The 21599-nt window shown below is 33.3% G+C and overlaps 1 protein-coding gene across 2 annotated transcripts in view; it reads right to left on the bottom strand.

The window, feature by feature from the left end:
* LOC134717982 (protein SSUH2 homolog) overlaps window positions 1-21599 on the bottom strand; it is a 36474-nt gene that overhangs the window by 13821 nt on the left and 1054 nt on the right. The window contains exons 1-2 of one of the 2 annotated variants that reach the window (XM_063580489.1): window positions 18297-18421; window positions 13306-13367 (exon numbers count right to left, since the gene is read on the bottom strand). In XM_063580489.1, the coding sequence (XP_063436559.1) occupies window positions 13306-13367; window positions 18297-18331 (97 nt within the window). In that variant the 5' untranslated portion in view covers window positions 18332-18421. Of the gene's footprint in view, window positions 1-13305; window positions 13368-18296; window positions 18422-21599 lie in introns of those variants that run through there. The other variant, XM_063580484.1, reaches the window with a different exon arrangement.

Here is a 21599-nt window from a genome sequence, read left to right as displayed (position 1 = left end):
CGGAACCATACATTTATAATGTAATAAAAGCAGTATGATGAAAAAAATGTGTCTGACACCCCTTTTTGCAGAAGAAATAAGTTTTTTAGATAGCATTCCCGACCAGATAAATAATTAAGAATTTAAAACAAAGGCAGCTTAGACAAAAACAAAAAATCTTACTCCTTCCATTGGTAATTATATTTTTTAAAAGAGGCCTTCCACCTCTCGTGCCGACGAGGATTAGAAACAATAATCAAGTTGAATCTGATTTAAACTTTTTAATTTATTATTCCGTTCCGTTCCGCAAAGTACCAATTGCTCTGAGGAATTGGTATTTAACGGAATCGAACGGAAACCGACATCTATAATGTAAAAAAAGCAGTATGATAAAAACAAGTCAGACCCTTCTTTTGTGAATGAGTGGTAAGTGTTTTAGATAGCATTTCGACTTGATCAATATTTAAATAAACAGCTGCGCCATGAGCGCATGATACGCCTGTCGTCTTGTGAAAAAACATAAATCTTTTTTGAATAACACAGGGTTGTACAGGATGTCATGCTTAGTATATCCTGACTCCTTCCTTATTCCCGCTCAATAGGAAGATTCATCATTGTACAAGATGTATTTGGAAACCCGACGCAACATTAGCCTGTTAAGTTTTAAGCAATAGAGATACAGCGCAACATGTGAAAAAAAAACCTCTTTTTTTTACAAAAAACTCAATAACTCGAAAATATAAAAATGAATCATCACCAAAAAGTATACAGATCTTTAGATTAATATAAAGAAGTGTGTAAAGTTTTAAGCAATAATCATAAATCGTTTTTGAGATATGGTGCGACATGTAACCCCCCCCCCCCTTTTTTTTTTTTACAAAATACTCAATAACTCAAAAATGAAATTTTGAATCATCACCAAAACGTATACAGATCTTAAGATTAACATAACAAAGACATGTGTAAAGTTTTAAGCAATAATCATAAATCGGTTTTGAGATATGGTGCGACATGTAAACCCCCCCCTTTTTTTTTTTACAAAATACTCAATAACTCAAAAATGAAATTTTGAATCATCACCAAAACGTATACAGATCTTAAGATTAATATAACAAAGAGTGTGTAAAGTTTTAAGTAATAATCATAAATCGTTTTTTAGATATGGTGCGACATGTGAAAAAAACACACCCCTGTTTTAGTTACAAAGTGCCGTAACTGAAAAAGTTGTAATCTTATTTTCACAAAAAACCCTCCCCCTTTTTACAAAATACTCAATAACTCAAAAATTAAATTTTGAATCATCACCAAAAAGTATACAGATATTAAGATTAATATAACTAAGAAGTATTTAAAGTTTAAAGCCATAATCAAGAATCGTTTTTGAGATACGGTGCGACATGTGAAAAAAACACACCCCTGTTTTAGTTACAAAGTGCCGTAACTCAAAAAGTTGTAATCTTATTTTCACAAAAGAGTATACAGATCATTTGACCATCATAAGAAACAACTATGTTAAGTTTCATGAAATTTGGATAAGTCGTTCTCAAGTTACGGTGCGACATGTTTACACCGGACAGACGGACAGACGGGCGGACGGACGGACGGACACTGGACATTTGTATACCATAATACGTCCCGTCAAAATTGACGGACGTATAAAAAATAACACAAAGACAGGTTAGACAAAAGGTCTTTCTACTTCCATTGGTAATTATAAATTAAAAAAGGGGCCTTCCTAAGATGATTAGAAACAGTGATCAAAACTTGACAGACAAAAGATTGACGTGCGAGTTTAACACAATGTAATGTGATGCCTGAAACACTTCTCAAGCAACGTGGGTCCTATTTGGCACCACAAATAGCAGAGATCTACAAAAAGCTTGGCTGTGACAAAGAGACGTCTGCAGTACTCAAACTTTATTTATAGAACGAACAACATAAAAACAAGTACAAAATCCCGAACCTAATAACCGTTACACTATCCCCCCTTTTCTTTATAAACAGACAGTTCTCAATAAGAATATCTCTTATTTTTTTGCACAAATGTTTTTGTCAATCTTTGAAACGTAAGGGTTGGTTTGTTTTGCGTCCATATCGACTGATTTTAGGTGGGTGTTCTTCTTTTGTCATCTGATGATTCCCAGGTAAGTCTGGAGCCTGTGTCCTCGACTCACTGGAATCTGAACTGTCATCCATCTTGGGTGAAATCTTTGGATTTAAGGCATCATTGAGAGACCCTATCTTCTTGGTTACGTTTGCATGGGTCTTACTACCACTTGAGACTGGACTCAGTGTCCCCGAATCACGTGATATAATCTCCTTCTGTTCTGATTCATCATCTTGTTTGGTTGAATTCCTGCCCGAATCTAAACTTTGTATCGTCTGTTCTAATGAACATTTGATATAGTCTTCAAATAGTGAATTCTCTTTCTTTGAACTATCAGATTTATCGTCGTTAGCCGCATCATAAGCATCTGAAATTTCGACAACAAATTCTTGCGATAGCTTAATATTCTGTGTCCTCGGCTCATGTGGCACATTTGAACCAATCGCACTTACCTCGTCCATGTCTGAAACATTATCTTTTTCAAGATTATCCTGTAGGCGAGTTTCCACTAAAACCGACCCAGTGTTGTTATTGTCTTGTAAGGAAGCTGGGTCTAAAACATCAACAATACTTTCTTTTAGACTTTCAACTCCTCCATATACACCTGTCTCGTCCATGGGCTTTAAAGTATCTAAAGTGGGTTCCATTTCAGCCGTCACTCTTGATATTTGGCAATCATTTTCTGTTCGATACCGTCCTGGTATCAGCTCATTATTTATCAGCAGATCACCTTATTTGGCCATTATGATACCATCTACTTCTTTCAGTAAGTCTATTCCAATCAAAATATCATCTCTTATGGGGGCAATGCATACTTTCCAAATTATCTCCTTTTTACCCAGTTGAAGCTTTGCAACAATATTCATGTCAGCCTCCATTTCTTTCCCATTTTCTGCATTCAATAAGCAAGCTTTTATACCGGTAGTACCGCTCAAACCAATACAAGTTGCAAAGGATCTTGAAAGTACCGTTACATCTGCTCCTGTATCAACAATAGCATCGACCTTATTGCCATTGACTTGAATTGGAATGAGTAAATCTTGTCCTCTGCCAATTTGATAATATATCTCCTTTCACAATCAGCACCAGTATCTTGTCTTCTCATAGGGCTGGGGGATCGTGATCTTTTTGGACAATCACGTTTGAAATGGCTTTTATCGCCACAAAAATAACATCCCGTTGACTGTGCTGTCAAGGTAGCTGGTTTTGAATCATGCAGCATGGCCCTTTCTTAAAGATCTCTTAGTGCTTTGATTTCATTCTGTAATGTTTGATTATCTGGTTTCCGAAATGAATTTACCAACTGGCTAACGCTGTCCATCCCTTCATATTGGTCAGTACTCTTTTCCTCTTCATCTTTCCACGTAACGCGTCTGGTCCTTTGTTTTGTATTATAATCAACATCCCTGCCCAACGTAGCATGATAATTGTGTTGTAGTTGTACAACAATATCTAGTGCTGAAGATACAGTCTTAGGTTGGTGTTTTAAAGCTTCATATGCTATTTTGGCGTTCTTGTGGCCCTTCAAAAAGTGTTCCGCTGCAAGTTCCTCTTGTAACTCGATACTACTTGTTGGGTATGCTCTTGAGACTAATCGTCTTACTTCTTCAGCAAACTCTTCATTTTTTTCATTGTGTTGTCTTAAATCAGATAGTTTTTTTCGTGCAGTGGATTGGGACTCTTTTCGGTTGAACCTGTTTTCCATGTGACGCGAATTGGATTCAAAAGTATCTCTTTCCTGTCGAGGAATTGCGGTCATAAATTTACTCGCCTGTCCTCGCAGGCATTCAATGTACCTATCTAACTTTTCCTCCTCTGTCCATTCGTTTCTCCTAGCTTCCCTGTTGAATGGGATAATAAACCCCTCATAATCATCCTTCCCGTCGAATGTTGGAATTTTTTGGCGGGGAACGTCACTATTTGGTACTTTTTGTCTTGTCTGCTGAGTATTGTTACTACTGTGCATAGCTTCAATATCACTAGAAAACGAAGGTTGTATGTTTCTTATTAAATCTTGTCTATTATTTGTGTTCATAGAACTCGACCTAGACTCCCATCTTTCTATAGTGCTTAACAACGGTTTAAAAGGGGGGAGTGTTGTGGTATCCCTTGGTGTTGATGACAATGGTGTGTGTGAATTAGCATTTAGTCTGGGACTGTTCCCGCGACCAAACTGCAAACTCCCGTTCTGTCTGTCATCATCTAAATTCTGTGTTGTTGTATCCCTTTGTGTTGATGACAATGGTGTGTGTGAATTTGCATTTGGTCTGGGACTGTTCCCGCGACCAAACTGCAAACTTCCGGTCTGTATGTCATCATCTGTATTCTGGGACGATGGCCTGGGACTGTTCCCTCGACCGAACTGCAAATATCCTATTGGTTGATTATCTAAACTAAATGAAGGTGGTCTGGGACTGTTCCCACGACCGAACTGTAAAACCGATTTCGGCTTGCTATCTTGACCGAACAGAGATTGTCTGTGACTGTTCTCTTGGCCAACCTGAAAACTGTCAACTGGTTTGTTTTCGCCTAACTTAGGGTCTAGGTGTTCATTATTTCCATCATATAATCCATACTTTGGACAAATAGAAGACCCAGAAAAATCGTCAACTGTGTAACCGGAAGTATTAGTTCCTGTGCTCTAAATGTCGGATTTCGATGTCTCCCGGTTCTGCAAAAACGTATTGTTCAATTCTTCTATACTTCTACTTTGTTGGTAGAGTAGCTGCATTGTATTGGCAGAAACCTCATCCTGTTTTCTAAACATATGTCATGGTGTCATCCAAGGTTCCCATGTCGTTCCCCATTCTTTCTAACACGTTAAGCATTTTTATGCCCAACTGATCACCATTTGGCGGGGAATCTTCGCTGACTTTTCGATCAGAACCCGTCTCTACTACTGTATCGTCATTAATGTTTATTATTAAATTGCAATTTATAAAAGATTGAAATTTTCAATCCTGTGGATCGACGTGTACTGAAAATGATTCCCTATCTAACCAGTACTCTTGGCATATGTCAAGTGGTAATCTTCTAAACCACTTTTGTGCCCATATTCTTTTAGGATGAAGCCCGTCTCTTAGCAGGTGAAAATTAATGTTTTGTCTGATGTGTGATGACGAGTGGAATAGACCTGAGATAGTTGTGTAGAACAGTTTCACTCATAAGTCCTTTATTTTCTAAATTCGATCTGTAATACTTAAAAAACATGAATTACATGAAACAGTCTAAAAATATGCAAATTATTATGATACAAAATGCAAATCTTGACTAAAATAAAATAAAAATTAAAAAATTAAAATGTTTTTGTATGTCCGGTAATTTGGTGACGAGGTCGGAGCCACTGGAATTATTTTTTTTCAAATGCAAATTTTCGTCAGCTAAATTTTTTGTAAAATTAAAACAATTTTCAGTATTTAAAGTATAAAAATCATACGATCTCACCGGAATAATTATGTTTGGGTTGTGATTGACGGGGATCCGCTTCTGGATCGCCCAATCGTCGACTCACGTGGTTTTCCAAACTGGCAACTTTCCGATGAATTTCCAAACTTCTCAGTCGAATAAATTCACAATAGTCGACACTTCTGACACCAGTGTGATGCCTGAAACATTTCTCAAGCAACGTGGGTCCTATTTGGCACCACAAATAGCAGAGATCTACAAAAAGCTTGGCTGTGACAAAAAGACGTCTGCAGTACTCAAACTTTATTTATAGAACGAACAACAAAAAAACAAGTACACAATCCCGAACCCAATAACCGTTACAGTAATTAAAAAATTGACACTGTCATAGTTTAAGTACACTTATATTTCTACATCAAAAGCTTATGTCATTCGCACTGTATATTGTCAAAGTTGCGGACTTCTAATTTAATAAAAGGTTGATTTTGATATTTTCATTTGTAACCACTGTAATGACGCCGGGTATAATTGACGAGAGCTTTGTTTTTATTCAAGACATTTTTTTTCATTTTTTTTTTAACTTAAATACACATGCATGATATTCATTAGCACAATTTAAAACTTACATTCAAATGAATTCCAAGAGGATCAACATTACTTTAGACATACAAATGTAGCAACTCATTCCGAACTTTAATAATTAACGACAACATTTTTTTGCCCATTTCATCATTTTTTTTCCCGAAAATTTTAAAATATAATAACAGGTCAGGACCACTACCTTATATGGAACTGCATTAATTAGCATACTTATGTTCTCGCACATGTAATTGTTTATTTACATGTGACGCAATTTATTTTTACCTAGGTTTTTGACCAATCCACTAAATGAGTCACAATGCATGATGGACTACTACGTGTTTACAATCAACCAAGGACACGTGTTATTTACTTAAATACAACACATTTTTTCGTGCAGTGCGGGATTCAAAATTTCGCTTAGTTTTTCATTTTGTGTATCCTCATTTATAGTTCGTGATATAAAGTATTACTTCCATGCTCAGATTAACGAAGAGTTGTTTCTATGCGAAGAAAACAGGGTTTGAAATACCCGATATATAGCCATTAACATGTTTGATGATGGCACAGAGATTTCATGTATTCGTCTACCAGACAGCAACGAAACAACAGCGAAAAACACAATTACCCATGAGACAAACTTACTAGTGTAAGAACAAGCCATCGATAACAGCCAGTGCTAATATTCACGAGTACAGCAATTTTCGTATAGATAATTAAAGGCAAATTTGTGATCATTGAACTTGTGTTCGTTAAAAAGGCGAAGAAATATTTACATACATAGCAATGTTAACAAAATCTATAAGTATTTATTTTTGTTACATTTCAGTATATGGGATTTCCAAACTGTTCCGTTTGTTTTCATGGTAGTGAAGTCAGCAACTGTAGTTTCAGTTTCGTTTTTAACAGGCTCGTACTTTTGCCAAACTGAATAAATCATTATATACAGCTGATTTCTTATACCTGCAAAGTAAAACTTTGGTTGGCTTGCTCGCTTTGTTTGTATAGTTGTTTATACAAGCTTTGAAAATAAGATTGACATCTTTAAACAATATATATGTATATTGTACAAAATATAAAATATACAAGTTAAACTAGTTTAACTTGTATATTTTATATTTTGTACAATATACATACAAAGCAAGCAAGCTAACCAAAGTTTTGCTCTGCATGCATTAGGAAATAAGCTGTAATAATGTTATCCATATGTATGTGCGACAAGGTGGAAAATTTGATATGTTTTGTGAAAATTGCAGCGTTGGGCCTATGATAAAAAAAAAAGATGATGTGGTATGATTGCCAATGAGACAGCTGTCCACAAGAGACCAAAATGACAGAAATTAACATTTATAGATCACCGTACGACCTTCAACAATGAGCAAAGCCCATACCGCATAGTCAGCTATAAAAGGCCCCGATATGACAATATAAAACAATTCAAACAAGAAAATTTACGGCCTTAATTATATAAAAGAAAATGAACGAAAAACAAATATGTAACACATAAACAAACGTCAACCACTGAAATACAGGCTCCTATAGAATATATTTTTTATAAATGGGATAGATTTCTTCTCCTTTGATATATTTAATTGGACCGATTTTGTTTTTTTGGTGGTTGCTTGGATTATTTTACACAAGTAATTTTTGTGTCATTTATAGCTTACTTTTCAGCATTGAACCTATGCCTGCTTACTTTACTGAATTATGTCTTTGTTGGAAAGATGTCTCATTTGGCACTCAAACCTCATCTTCTTATTTCTATATACAAAGCACGTTTTAGAAAGAAAAAAAAAAGGTAATATGGCACCCACTATGATCCAGATACTTTTAATATTAAAGATATAGATACATATGTCAACAGGACAGCAGCCGAACGATAAAAAACCTCTGAGTTATATTTTGTGATAAAATTTACAACAAACGGATATTATCGATGGATGTAACAATAAAAATGAATTGAGCTATTATATACCGTACCCGCTCCAGGAGGGCGGGGTTTCCGGGGGGATGGACCCCCTTTTTTGAACGATCAGCGCATTTGAATGGGAAAATGTAGTTTGAACTCCCTCCCCTTCTGTCAAGGTTTAGGACCCCCCTTTTAAATGGCTGGATCCGCCCCTGTCGCTATCATGACACTTATTTTTAGCATACTGAATATTATGATGTAATTCTTACTTTTAGTTCAGGTCCTGATAAAAAAAAAAAATTACACATTCAGTACAGAAAGAAATGTTTCAATGAAAGTTTTCGTGTTTTTCTAGGCAGAAATGATTTTGGAATGACATCATTATACTTGTTTAAAAAAAAAGATTTTCTTACTGGACAGTGGTCACTTCATTGGATATTTCACTGTTTCATGTCGTGAAATTAATGCAGGTTAAATTCATAACCATGCACAAAACCGGTTCAACTACTTTTGCAAGGCAAGAAAGAAAGTTGAATCGTGAAGCCAGTAAACAATATTTTTTTAATCTGAGCATGCAAATTGAAGATTACGTTATATATTTTACATTAAATATATTTGCAGAATAAAAATATTGTTAATGAGAGTCCCAGACAATATATTAGTTGACTGTTTTCCCACTAATTCCACGTGTTTTAAGTAGTAGTTTACTCGTAGTAGCCCACAATGCATTGTAGTTCATTGACTCGATTGGTCAGTTTTTCAAGGCCATATTGGCCTTGTGTTTTAGAAATTACTATGCAAATATATTCTGACGTCAGAAAATGTAGAGTTCTCGACCTGAATAAGGAATGGATGGATTTTGGGTAACCTGCATTTGTGTTAAATTATTTATTAATGATCAGGTCGAGAATGCTATATAAAACAATTACCACTCATTCAAAAAAAATTTTTTTTTTATCATACTGATTTTATTACATTTGTAGATGTCTGTTTCCGTTCGATTCCGTTAAATACCAATTCCTCAGACCAATTGGTACTTTGCGGAACGTGCAATGTGAAAAATGCCCGGCAGGCATGGCTTTTTATCAGGAATTTAATGTAAAAAAAACTCATCAAAATCAGACTTGAAATAAAAAACAAATACATTTTTTCAGGCCCCCCCCATTGGCCCCCTTTATCTCGGGTCCCATAAGAGCAATTTAAATCCGTAGGCAGTCTACAAATAGAAAATTTATAAGGAATATAAAGAACAGGTTTTTATTACATTATAGATGTCTGTTTCCGTTCGATTCCGTTAAATACCAATTCCTCAGAGCAATTGGTACTTTGCGGAACGGAACGGAACGGAATAATAAATTAAAAAGTTTAAATCAGATTCAACTTGATCACTGTTTCTAATCCTCGTCGGCACGAGAGGTGGAAGGCCTCTTTTAAAAAATATAATTACCAATGGAAGAAGTAAGACTTTTTGTCTATCCGGCCTTTGTGTTAAATTCTTAATTATTTATCTGGTCGGGAATGCTATCTAAAACACTTATTTCTTCTGCAAAAAGGGGTGTCAGACACATTTTTTTTTATCATACTGCTTTTATTACATTATAAATGTCTGGTTCCGTTCGATTCCGTTAAATACCAATTCCTCAGAGCAATTGGTACTTTGCGGAACGGAACGGAACGGAATAATAAATTAAAAAGTTTAAATCAGATTCAACTTGATTACTGATTCTAATCCTCGTCGGCACGAGAGGTGGAAGGCCTCTTTTAAAAAATATAATTACCAATAGAAGGAGTAAGACTTTTTGTCTAAGCTGACTTTGTTTTAAATTCTTAATTATTTATCAGGTCGGGAATGCTATCAAAAACACTTATTTCTCGTGCAAAAAGGGGTGTCAGACACATTTTTTTTTATCATACTGCTTTTATTACATTATAAATGTCTGGTTCCGTTCGATTCCGTTAAATACCAATTCCTCAGAGCAATTGGTACTTTGCGGAACGGAACGGAACGGAATAATAAATTAAAAAGTCTAAATCAGATTCAACTTGATTACTGTTTCTAATCCTCGTCAGCACGAGAGGTGGAAGGCCTCTTTTAAAAAATATAATTACCAATGGAAGGAGTAAGACTTTTTGTCAAAGCTGCCTTTGTTTTAAATTCTTAATTATTTATCTGGTCGGGAATGCTATCTAAAACACTTATTTCTTCTGCAAAAAGGGGTGTCAGACACATTTTTTTTTATCATACTGCTTTAATAACATTATAAATGTCTGGTTCCGTTCGATTCCGTTAAATACCAATTCCTCAGAGCAATTGGTACTTTGCGGAACGGAACGGAACGGAATAATAAATTAAAAAGTTTAAATCAGATTCAACTTGATTACTGTTTCTAATCCTCGTCAGCACGAGAGGTGGAAGGCCTCTTTTGAAAAATATAATTACCAATGGAAGGAGTAAGATTTTTTGTTTTTGTCTAAGCTGCCTTTGTTTTAAATTCTTAATTATTTATCTGGTCGGGAATGCTATCTAAAACACTTATTTCTTCTGCAAAAAGGGGTGGCAGACACATTTTTTTATCATACTGCTTTTATTACATTATAAATGTCTGGTTCCGTTCGATTCCGTTAAATACCAATTCCTCAGAGCAATTGGTACTTTGCGGAACGGAACGGAACGGAATAATAAATTAAAAAGTTTAAATCAGATTCAACTTGATTACTGTTTCTAATCCTCGTCGGCACGAGAGGTGGAAGGCCTCTTTTAAAAAATATAATTACCAATAGAAGGAGTAAGACTTTTTGTCTAAGCTGACTTTGTTTTAAATTCTTAATTATTTATCAGGTCGGGAATGCTATCAAAAACACTTATTTCTCGTGCAAAAAGGGGTGTCAGACATATTTTTTTTTATCATACTGCTTTTATTACATTATAAATGTCTGGTTCCGTTCGATTCCGTTAAATACCAATTCCTCAGAGCAATTGGTACTTTGCGGAACGGAACGGAACGGAATAATAAATTAAAAAGTCTAAATCAGATTCAACTTGATTACTGTTTCTAATCCTCGTCGGCACGAGAGGTGGAAGGCCTCTTTTAAAAAATATAATTACCAATGGAAGGAGTAAGACTTTTTGTCTAAGCTGCCTTTGTTTTAAATTCTTAATTATTTATCTGGTCGGGAATGCTATCTAAAACACTTATTTCTCGTGCAAAAAGGGGTGTCAGACACATTTTTTTTGTATCATACTGCTTTTATTACATTATAAATGTCTGGTTCCGTTCGATTCCGTTAAATACAAATTCCTCAGAGCAATTGGTACTTTGCGGAACGGAACGGAACGGAATAATAAATTAAAAAGTTTAAATCAGATTCAACTTGATTACTGTTTCTAATCCTCGTCGGCACGAGAGGTGGAAGGCCTCTTTTGAAAAATATAATTACCAATGGAAGGAGTAAGATTTTTTGTTTTTGTCTAAGCTGCCTTTGTTTTAAATTCTTAATTATTTATCTGGTCGGGAATGCTATCTAAAACACTTATTTCTTCTGCAAAAAGGGGTGTCAGACACATTTTTTTTCATCATACTGCTTTTATTACATTATAAATGTCTGGTTCCGTTCGATTCCGTTAAATACCAATTCCTCAGAGCAATTGGTACTTTGCGGAACGGAACGGAACGGAATAATAAATTAAAAAGTTTAAATCAGATTCAACTTGATTACTGTTTCTAATCCTCGTCGGCACGAGAGGTGGAAGGCCTCTTTTAAAAAATATAATTACCAATGGAAGGAGTAAGACTTTTTGTCTAAGCTGCCTTTGTTTTAAATTCTTAATTATTTATCTGGTCGGGAATGCTATCTAAAACACTTATTTCTTCTGCAAAAAGGGGTGTCAGACACATTTTTTTATCATACTGCTTTTATTACATTATAAATGTCTGGTTCCGTTCGATTCCGTTAAATACCAATTCCTCAGAGCAATTGGTACTTTGCGGAACGGAACGGAACGGAATAATAAATTAAAAAGTTTAAATCAGATTCAACTTGATTACTGTTTCTAATCCTCGTCGGCACGAGAGGTGGAAGGCCTCTTTTAAAAAATATAATTACCAATGGAAGGAGTAAGACTTTTTGTCTAAGCTGACTTTGTTTTAAATTCTTAATTATTTATCAGGTCGGGAATGCTATCAAAAACACTTATTTCTCGTGCAAAAAGGGGTGTCAGACACATTTTTTTTTATCATACTGCTTTTATTACATTATAAATGTCTGGTTCCGTTCGATTCCGTTAAATACCAATTCCTCAGAGCAATTGGTACTTTGCGGAACGGAACGGAACGGAATAATAAATTAAAAAGTTTAAATCAGATTCAACTTGATCACTGTCTCTAATCATCGTCGGATCGGGCTGTTGTAGGCCTCTTTTTTAAAATATAATTACCGATGGAAGGAGAAAGACTTTTTGTGTAACCTGCCTTTGTGTTAAATTTTTTATTATTGATCAAGTCGAAAATGCTATCTAAAACACATACCACTTATGCAAAAAGAGGTGTCAGACAATTTTTTTTATCATACTGCTTTAATTACATTAAAGATGTCTGTTTCCGTTCGATTCCGTTAAATACCAATTCCTCAGAGCAATTGGTACTTTGCGGAACGGAACGGAACGGAATAATAAATTTAAAAAGTTAAAATCAGAACCAATGTTTCTAATCATCGTCGGAAAGGACGACGTGAGGTCAGTCTAGATATCATAATGCATGACTTGCAAATGCGTTAATTTCATGATAATTTATCAGGACAATCCGACATATTCATTTACAGAATAGTTCCCGATGTTATACATTATTGCACATTTCACCTGTGAAGATGAGATTAAGTATACATTTGTGTTATTTGTATATGGAAAACCGTAAAACACAGAAATTTTAAAGTTTGTTTTGTTTTAAAGATTTTTCGAAATTTTGATAAATGCCCCCTTTGGATACCTTAAATGAAATTCTGTTCCGTTCCGTTCCGTTCCGTTCCGTTCCGTAAAGTACCAATAGCCAACATAACAGCAATTTCATAGTTATATTTTTCAAGTAAACTACTCATAGGGATATTCGATTTAAAAAAATCAGAGTAAAAAACGTAAATTTTGGCGCAATAAACGACTTATTAACATTTATTTCCATTTTTATAGTAACAAAAGTAAATTTATTCAGAAAGATGATGTTTAATGTTTCATTAGATGATTTTTCTTTAAATATGTAAGTATAAATTCTTAAATCCAAGAAAATATTGATGATGTTAACATTATGATTGAAAATGTCTTGTAAAGCTAGTATACCTGGTTCATCGTGATCTACGGTATCATCACCCGACTCTCCATCATCACTTTCATCGGCAGGACTGAAACAAAATATGAAATGAGTCTTTTTATATACTAAAACAAAATATGGCATTAATCTATTTATATATACTGAAACATTTAGTTAAAAAGAGGAATTTTCAATTGTATAGACTAAAAGCACTCTTTTGATACCCAAAGACTCAAGGATTGATTGTAGTATAGATAAATGATCATTCATAGACTTCGCCTATGCAGCAGTTAAACCCTTGCTAAAGTTGAGCGTTCGTTTTGGCTTTACCGAATGTAGTATTTATAAAATGACATGGGTTTTCAATATACTCGTAATAATAATTATTGATCAATATTGCGTGTTAATATTGAACCAAGTGTCCAAGCTTCTCTTGATTTACCCTGTTACACTTCAATGATTACCCATTGGGGAAATACTCAGCCCAGTCTTATTAGGTATTTACACTAAATCCGAGTCAATCTCGTTTTCCAATCGGAGTCCAAATGATCAAACTACTTTGCAGTAACTGCCTATCGTATTCATTGTAATTTGTCCTTACCATAAAAGAAATATTTGCAACTGGACGTCAATCAAGAAACAAGCAATCGTACTATGATACAGGAATTAACATTTAAACTTTAAATAGCAAATAAGATTACTAAAAGGCAAGATTGGTTCATTCCCATATTTATTAACATTTTCTACAGAATGTAAAATATAAAAAACAAGAATGTGTCCCCAGAACACGGATGCCCCACTTGCACTATTATTTTCTATGTTCAGTGGACCGTGAAATTGGGGGTCAGAACTCTTTGTATATTTGACATTAAAATTAGAAAGATCATATCATAAGGAACATAATTATATACTATATTCAGGATGATTGGACTTCAACTTCATTAAAAACTACCTCGACCAAAAAAATTATCCTGAAACTGGACAGACGAACGAACAATCGGACGGACGGACGGACGGACAAACGGGGTTTACAGACGAACGGACGGACGAACAGATGCACAGGCCAGAAAACATAATGTCCCGTAGGTGGGGCATAAAAATATACCATTTTGTAAGATTGATTACGCATTAAACGTTTCATTTCCTCTTCGTAGAATGAAGGTGGTATAATTCCTGCAAAACATTTATAAATAAAATGTCTGTCCTTTGTGAAAAAGATGAAATGAAAAATTAACTTTCTTTGCTAACTTCAAATTTCATGTTCATAGAATCATTCATACGGTCTTTAGAATTGTTCTGGGTTACCTGGCAACATATAAACTACAATTGTTACAGCTGTATGCGTTACAACCTATTTAATTTATTCCGGGTAATAATTAGGACTATAGATCTTATTTTCATTAAACTGTCACCGAATACCCAGCATGACAAATATAACTATTAAACCTTCATAAAATATTTAGATGGTAAGCTAAGTGCGCTTTCCGTTTTCATTAACGTATCAAAATGCTTGCAACTAACAGAAACAATTTTTCTAATATTTAATCCTGAAATATATAATATATATATATATATATTTTTGTTTGATAATTACGTTGTCAAGAAGTATGATTTAGGATGACGATCACAGATATTCGCCATTACATTATAAATAATATATATCACCAGGGGATTTGATTTAATTACTAGTTTTACTATGCAGGAACCAGGGGCCGTGTCAACGAAGCTGTCCTAGGACTAAGACATGTCTTAGGATGGTCTTAGGACACGTCTTAGTCCTAAGTCGGGTTAACGAAAGTCTCCTAAAATAAGATATGTCCTAAATTTGGTCCTAAAATTAGGATATACAATTAGGTGTCTTAGGATAGTCCTAAAGGTTACATCGTCCTGAAACGTAATAAAAACAACAAATATGGCATAAACTCAATATTAAAAACACTAATACAATATTAAACTATCATTGTTAGTGATTTTATTGTATTATATTAAATTATTTCGTGCTGCCTTTTTTTTTTAAGCCTAAACAATACTATCATCATAAGCAACATATTTTATAATTCAAATATTGGAAATAGTTTACTTCTTTTTTTTTTTACCTAATCCTGATTCGATACATGTAATGAAATCGAGTGGACCTAAGGACAAAACTAGTTGATGTACTAAAATTGCAGTGCTCACGAATAAAACAAAGTTTTGTGACCATTTACTTTTGTTTTTGTATTAAATTCATGTATATATTTTATCATATTTTATAACGTATTTATTAGTATTCCGTAATTCTTTTATTTTGCGTTAATTGTTTTCTATATAAGAGTCCTCTCTTTACACATAGGTTATAAAATACAATTCAATCTTTGTCATACAAATCTCTATACATATATTTTCAATTAAATAAATGTGTTAGGATGCTCCTAGGACCATCGTAGTTAGGACAGTCCTAAGACAGCTTTGTTTTACATCCTAAGACATGTCTCAGACACGTCCTAAGACCATCCTAAGACATGTCTCAGACACGTCCTAAGACCATCCTAAATAATGTCCTAAGACCTATCTTAGGACATATCCTATGATACTTTCATTGACACGGCCCCAGATTACGAACGTTTGCAATTATTACTGACATCTTTAGTACATGATAGGTAAATCAATTATAAACGACAATTCGACTTTATATATGTCACAAACGATGTACTTAAATATATTGACTGCGTGCATGTTGTACAAACAAAAACTTAAAATTGCATTGTTCTTAAATGAGAAAATATATTTCTGAAACTCTTTTTCGGAACATTAAATACAATTCATCTATTAATGTATGTCCCTCTCCTCCCGGAAATTATAATTGGTCATCGATATGCTCTCGTCCTGATACGTGTGTAATATTTGACAGTAGAAGTATAACTCATTATTTTTTTCTTCTAAGTCAATTGTTTGATTTTCAATGATATGACACTTCCAGAGATATAACGCCATTACAAATCTCACATTTTTTTTTTAAATGATTTCGAAAATTAGCAAATGCAAGAATTCAAGTTTTTTGGTTGTATCTTTCCAGGATATTTAATATATACGATACAATTAATACATGTTTATCAATACCGTATGAATAAATAAGAAAATTGGTGTTTTTGATTTATTTCTATACTTTTTTTTTTATTTTTGAGAAAAAAGGGTTATTCAACAACCCTTATGTATCATAACTATGAATGAAAGGCCATATGTAGTATACGGTCAATAAGACAGCAACAAAAGCCCAAAACGATACAAAAAACGAAAGACATTTAAAAGTCACACACTGTCTTCATCAAAAGTCCACGTAATAAATTCTGATCTTGTTTCAAAGTTTTGTTTCTTCAAAGGAATACAACATTAATATAGTAAGAACTATAGCCATGCGAAAAACAAACCAGATGTACATTGGCGTTTTTGAATATAACTGCGAAATTCTCTAGTTTGCTATCCAAATACGATGTAAAACAATTTTTAGGTCCCGTACAATACATTATGCTCATTCAAATTGCATTATATGTACAGAGATACAGTTTGTCATACCAGATTGTTACTTTAAATTTGCAAAACACAAAAAGTTATATACAGCATGACACATCACTATTGTGACAGGTCGCACCAACTACAACGATATCATGAATATGCACCGATATATCTTAGAATCTATAAAAACAAAATGATCAGTGAACGTTTGAGACTTCTAGACTCGATAGTTTGGGGTAACCTGTACAGATGGATAATGGCCACTTAAAATGTTCGGTCACTCGGTTCTCTGAAAAAAATTAAAGAAACCAAATGGTCGAGTTTGAACATCAAAACTGTCTTTTTTTTGTTCCAAGTCATTGGATTGCCGTCTCATTACTAGTAATTAATGTATATGTTCGTACAGAACTTAACATTTTATAAATATTCTTCGATTTATAAAGAAGCTTAAATTGTCTACGGTCATTGAGCTACAATGGTATAAATATATACATAACCCTATTATGCATTGATTTGATTTCTTTCAAAATGTCGAAGATAACAAAAGCAGATTGGAAATCATAGGGTTAAAATAAATCAACCGGTTAAAAAACACACTTTTTACCCTAAAGTTGCTAAATTTAGACATTTTTTTTATATTTAGTAAACCTTTTAAATGAAATAACAATCATGTATTTTTAATCTATATAAAGGTCTTGTTTATATGGTTCATAGGGTTACAAACAAATAATTTAAAAGTTGAGAAGCCTTTAATAAGAAATAAACTAATTTACCTAGTATATTTATATAAAAGATATTAGGTAGCACTATCGCACTATCAATTCCACACCTACAATTATTGTTTATTTTTCAGCCATTGTTTAATTGCTATTTGTTTATTTTTTTCCCTTCTTTTTCAAAAAGACAAAAATTATGTATGTTAACGGTGAGGAAAAAAATGAAATAAATACTATTGTATTGAGACATAGTACATACTGTAAGTAAGTTATGCAATACTAACAAATCTAAAAAGACAGTATTTTTAACCACAAAAGAGTTGTTGCAAGGGTTCTTATAACTTGCAAAGAGCGTGGCATCGGATTTGACGTCCCCATTCTGACTGGACGGTGTCAGTATAACAACAAATCTATAATTATATCAATAATTATTATTTACATTGTATATCCTGGTATGAAGTGCCATGCAAACATAGTAAATCCTGTGCCATGCAAACATATTCTTCTATATGTATGCACTTTAATATCGCATTTATTTGTTGTTCAAATCAATGAAAAGTTAGATTACGCATTTATTAGTATCTCCAACTTGTTTCACATTTGTTTCATTATTGGAAATCGATTTACTACAATGATAAATGGACAATGAATCTATAACTATAATGAATGGAAATAACATGTATACCTAACATCTCCGTTTATTAAAATGACGAGAATTAAAGGGTAGTTCGCCATTGCCATTTAATAAAAACCATGTTTCTTTATACAAAAGAATATGAAAGTGTATTTACTTATATTAAATACCAGCTTACCTTATTTGCGGCATCCTTCTAATGGCTTTAGACATTTTTAATCGTAGCTTTATACCTATAGAACTTGACACAGAGCCACAAACTGGTGTTAATAATATAAATCAATATTGCGCCGTTTCGACAAGAAATGTGAACAGAATGGAATTTAAATACCCAAAACTACCTACTAATTAATTAAAGTTTACTTCTTTTTGTATCATTTTTAGTCTATTTATGTTTTTAATTTATGAATTATTGGCTTTAACAGAAATTAGTTAGAGAGAAAGGTACAGCTAAAGAAGAACTGCAATGTATGGTTTTAATTTTGATGACTTTCCCGTACATCAAGTTAATGAAGTTTAATTAAGTGAGGAAAATATTTAAGCTTCTTGATCTAAATTACTTTGTTAAAATGAAAGCAAGATAAAAAAAAAAATCAGAATGTGATCTTACTGACATTTAAAAAAAATCAAAATATCTCGTTAGAACAATGGTCCAAAACACATGGTAAATAAAAAGACAGACATTCAAAACGTTTCAGCTGTCGTATATCTTAAAATTACGATCAGTGAAAAAGCATCTCAATTATCCAATATAAAACTGACGATGATTTCCAAAAATATTTTTATAATCTTAAAGACATAATTGTCTTTTTTTTTTTTTTTTTTAGGAAAAAACCTTAGAGTGCTAGTCGAATGATAAAAAAAGATCGATAAATAGAAGCAAATGAGGAACCCAACAAATCCACCTTTGGATGTTATTATCTATACATGTCATCAGAATTGGAATATTTCATGTGATTGAAAAGAACGCAAAAATCATTCAAAATTATTCAAGACGGGTCTGTAGATATATCAGAACTTAATATGTATCCTTCTAAAAATTCTAAAAAAATATTTTCCTCGCAGTCGAAACGTAACGCGTTGACCCATGTTAAAGAACCTTCCTATTTTGTATTCATTGTTTAATCAACATCTATACTATTAAACGAGGAGACCTCATTTTTGCTGTCGCTTCTCTTCCTTCCACAATAAATCAATTATCATGCCTCTGTGTCCTATAGGTAACATGCATAGTTGCATTTGTCATCCATTCTTATGATTATTCAGATTGAGTTATTTTGGAAGAAAAACGACAAAAAAAGGAGTCCGGAAATGATTCCGTCATCAGACTGACTTTTAGTCATAGATAAGACTTCCTGTTTGAAACATGCACAAATACAACCAATCGCATGATAGATAACAAAAAAGAAAAATAGATAAGCCAATCAGAGCGTTCTTCATTTCATGGTGTTTACATTGCAAGAACCACAACTATTATACCTCCTTTGGACAATAATGTCAATTATTGTTCGCGTTTATCTACGTGTAAACTACGATTATACGTCTTTAATATATAGAGAATCTCTGTATTCTGTCTACTTTTTTTAATGTTTACTATTCAGTGGGTCATACAAGTTGCATTTATATTAAAATAAGTAAAATATGTGACACAAGTTCAACCAATCGTAGAGCGTTCTCCATATCACGGTGTTTAGATCGCAAAAATCACAACTATTATATCCTTTAGAGAGGACAAATATTTTTCGCGTTTCGATTATACTACTTTAATATATAGAGACTCTCTGTATTCTTTCAGGGAATTTCTATATATATTTTATTGTTAAAAGGGAAAAAAAGTGATTTGGCAAAAATGAAAGTAAGGTAGAGATTAGAGGGAAGCAGGATTTTTTTCGGGGCGTCAGGATCGGGTGTTTTAAGCTCGGGATTTCGGGATTGATCCTTACGGGATCCGGGAATATATTTTTCGATTTCGAGATATGAATTTCTTTAAATTCTGCATCTCGGGATTTCATGGTTTTAAGCCCGGGATTTCGGGATCAGGACCCCTCCGATCGACAACCCCTCAAATTAGCCTTAGTATTAGTCATTTATACATGATTCAAATCTACTATTGGCATATTAATAAGGCTTTATAAAAAGCACTGATGGATTGTCATAGAAGCATATTTCTTAGACTAATAATGGTCTATATATAAGCAGTTACATTTATTTCATGTTTGAAACGGTGCAAATTTTTAATTTGATTTGACTTTTACCTTTAAGAAGCATTGTAGCAAAGGAGAGGAATAATTGTGGTCGTAAACCAGAAACACGAATAAAATTGAATTTAACCGAAAGGAAACAAATATCGGACTTTGGAAAAAGGGAGATACCTTAAGCTTTTATGTAATTCTCAATACATAATATCTTTTACAAAAAATCATCCTACAACAGTTCACAAGCTGTATATGCCCGCGATTTCGCGGGTGTTTTCTAGTCTTTCTAAAAATGTATGTAGTATTTGGCACTGGACTTTAAAAGGGACATCCAAGTCACAAGTCGAAAACAAACTGAAAATGCCGAAAAACGACAAACAGATAACAGAAAACGAAACACAATAAAGAAAACTAAAGACTGAGCACCAGGAACCCCATTAAAAAAACGGGTATGTTCTTACGTTCTCAGGCAGGATAAAAATATTTTGCTTGACATTTGTCATCCGTCGTGACGGTCAATTCAATTTCTGTCTTGACCTAAGGGTAATTAACTCGATGGTCTGTTTTTGTAATTATTTATTGTTACTTTTTCTTTTCTTTTTAAGCATTTTAAAAACCCAGACACATAATATATTGACATGAAAACTAGTAAAACGAGATTTCAGTTCTCAGATCTCTTACATATGACTTTGCATGTAAGTTATGCTCCAAATCTCCAGTCTTAGTAGTTTTAATGATATTTGACATTACATTTGTAATATTAAAGTTTCAATTCCTGATTTCAGATTATATATAGGTCATCAAAACTTAATTAGTAAATGTATGACCTAATTGTAAGATGGGAATATAAGCTCCGATTGTAAGCTAAAATAATAGACGTAAGTTATTTAAATTTAAAGAGATTTCCTGATTCGTTTAATTTATATACATTAATGTTTACTTTAAAAATTGATATACGATTAATCTTTAATCTAAATCATTTCATTTTTCTAGTAATTCCATCTATACAACTTACATTATGTTTATTATGTGTTTTTCATCCCAAAATCATAACAACCCCCACATTTAAATAATTTCACTCTTATTAACCATTTTACTGGTTAATATGAAATACGTGTGTTACCTGTTAATTGATCTTTGTAATAACTGAACTACATTCTTGATACATTTATGTATGCATGTGTTACTGCGTCTACATTATAACTCTAATACTAACGAGCAAATTTCTTTCAAACTAAAATTGAACAGTATCGTTGCAAATTTTTCATCTTTTTATCATTCTCTAG

The sequence above is a fragment of the Mytilus trossulus genome, chromosome 1 (genome assembly GCF_036588685.1).
Source record: "Mytilus trossulus isolate FHL-02 chromosome 1, PNRI_Mtr1.1.1.hap1, whole genome shotgun sequence".
NCBI lineage: Eukaryota > Metazoa > Mollusca > Bivalvia > Mytilida > Mytilidae > Mytilus > Mytilus trossulus.
The sequence above is the reverse complement of the archived record's forward strand: the minus strand, read 5'-3'. Positions and strand labels throughout refer to the sequence as shown.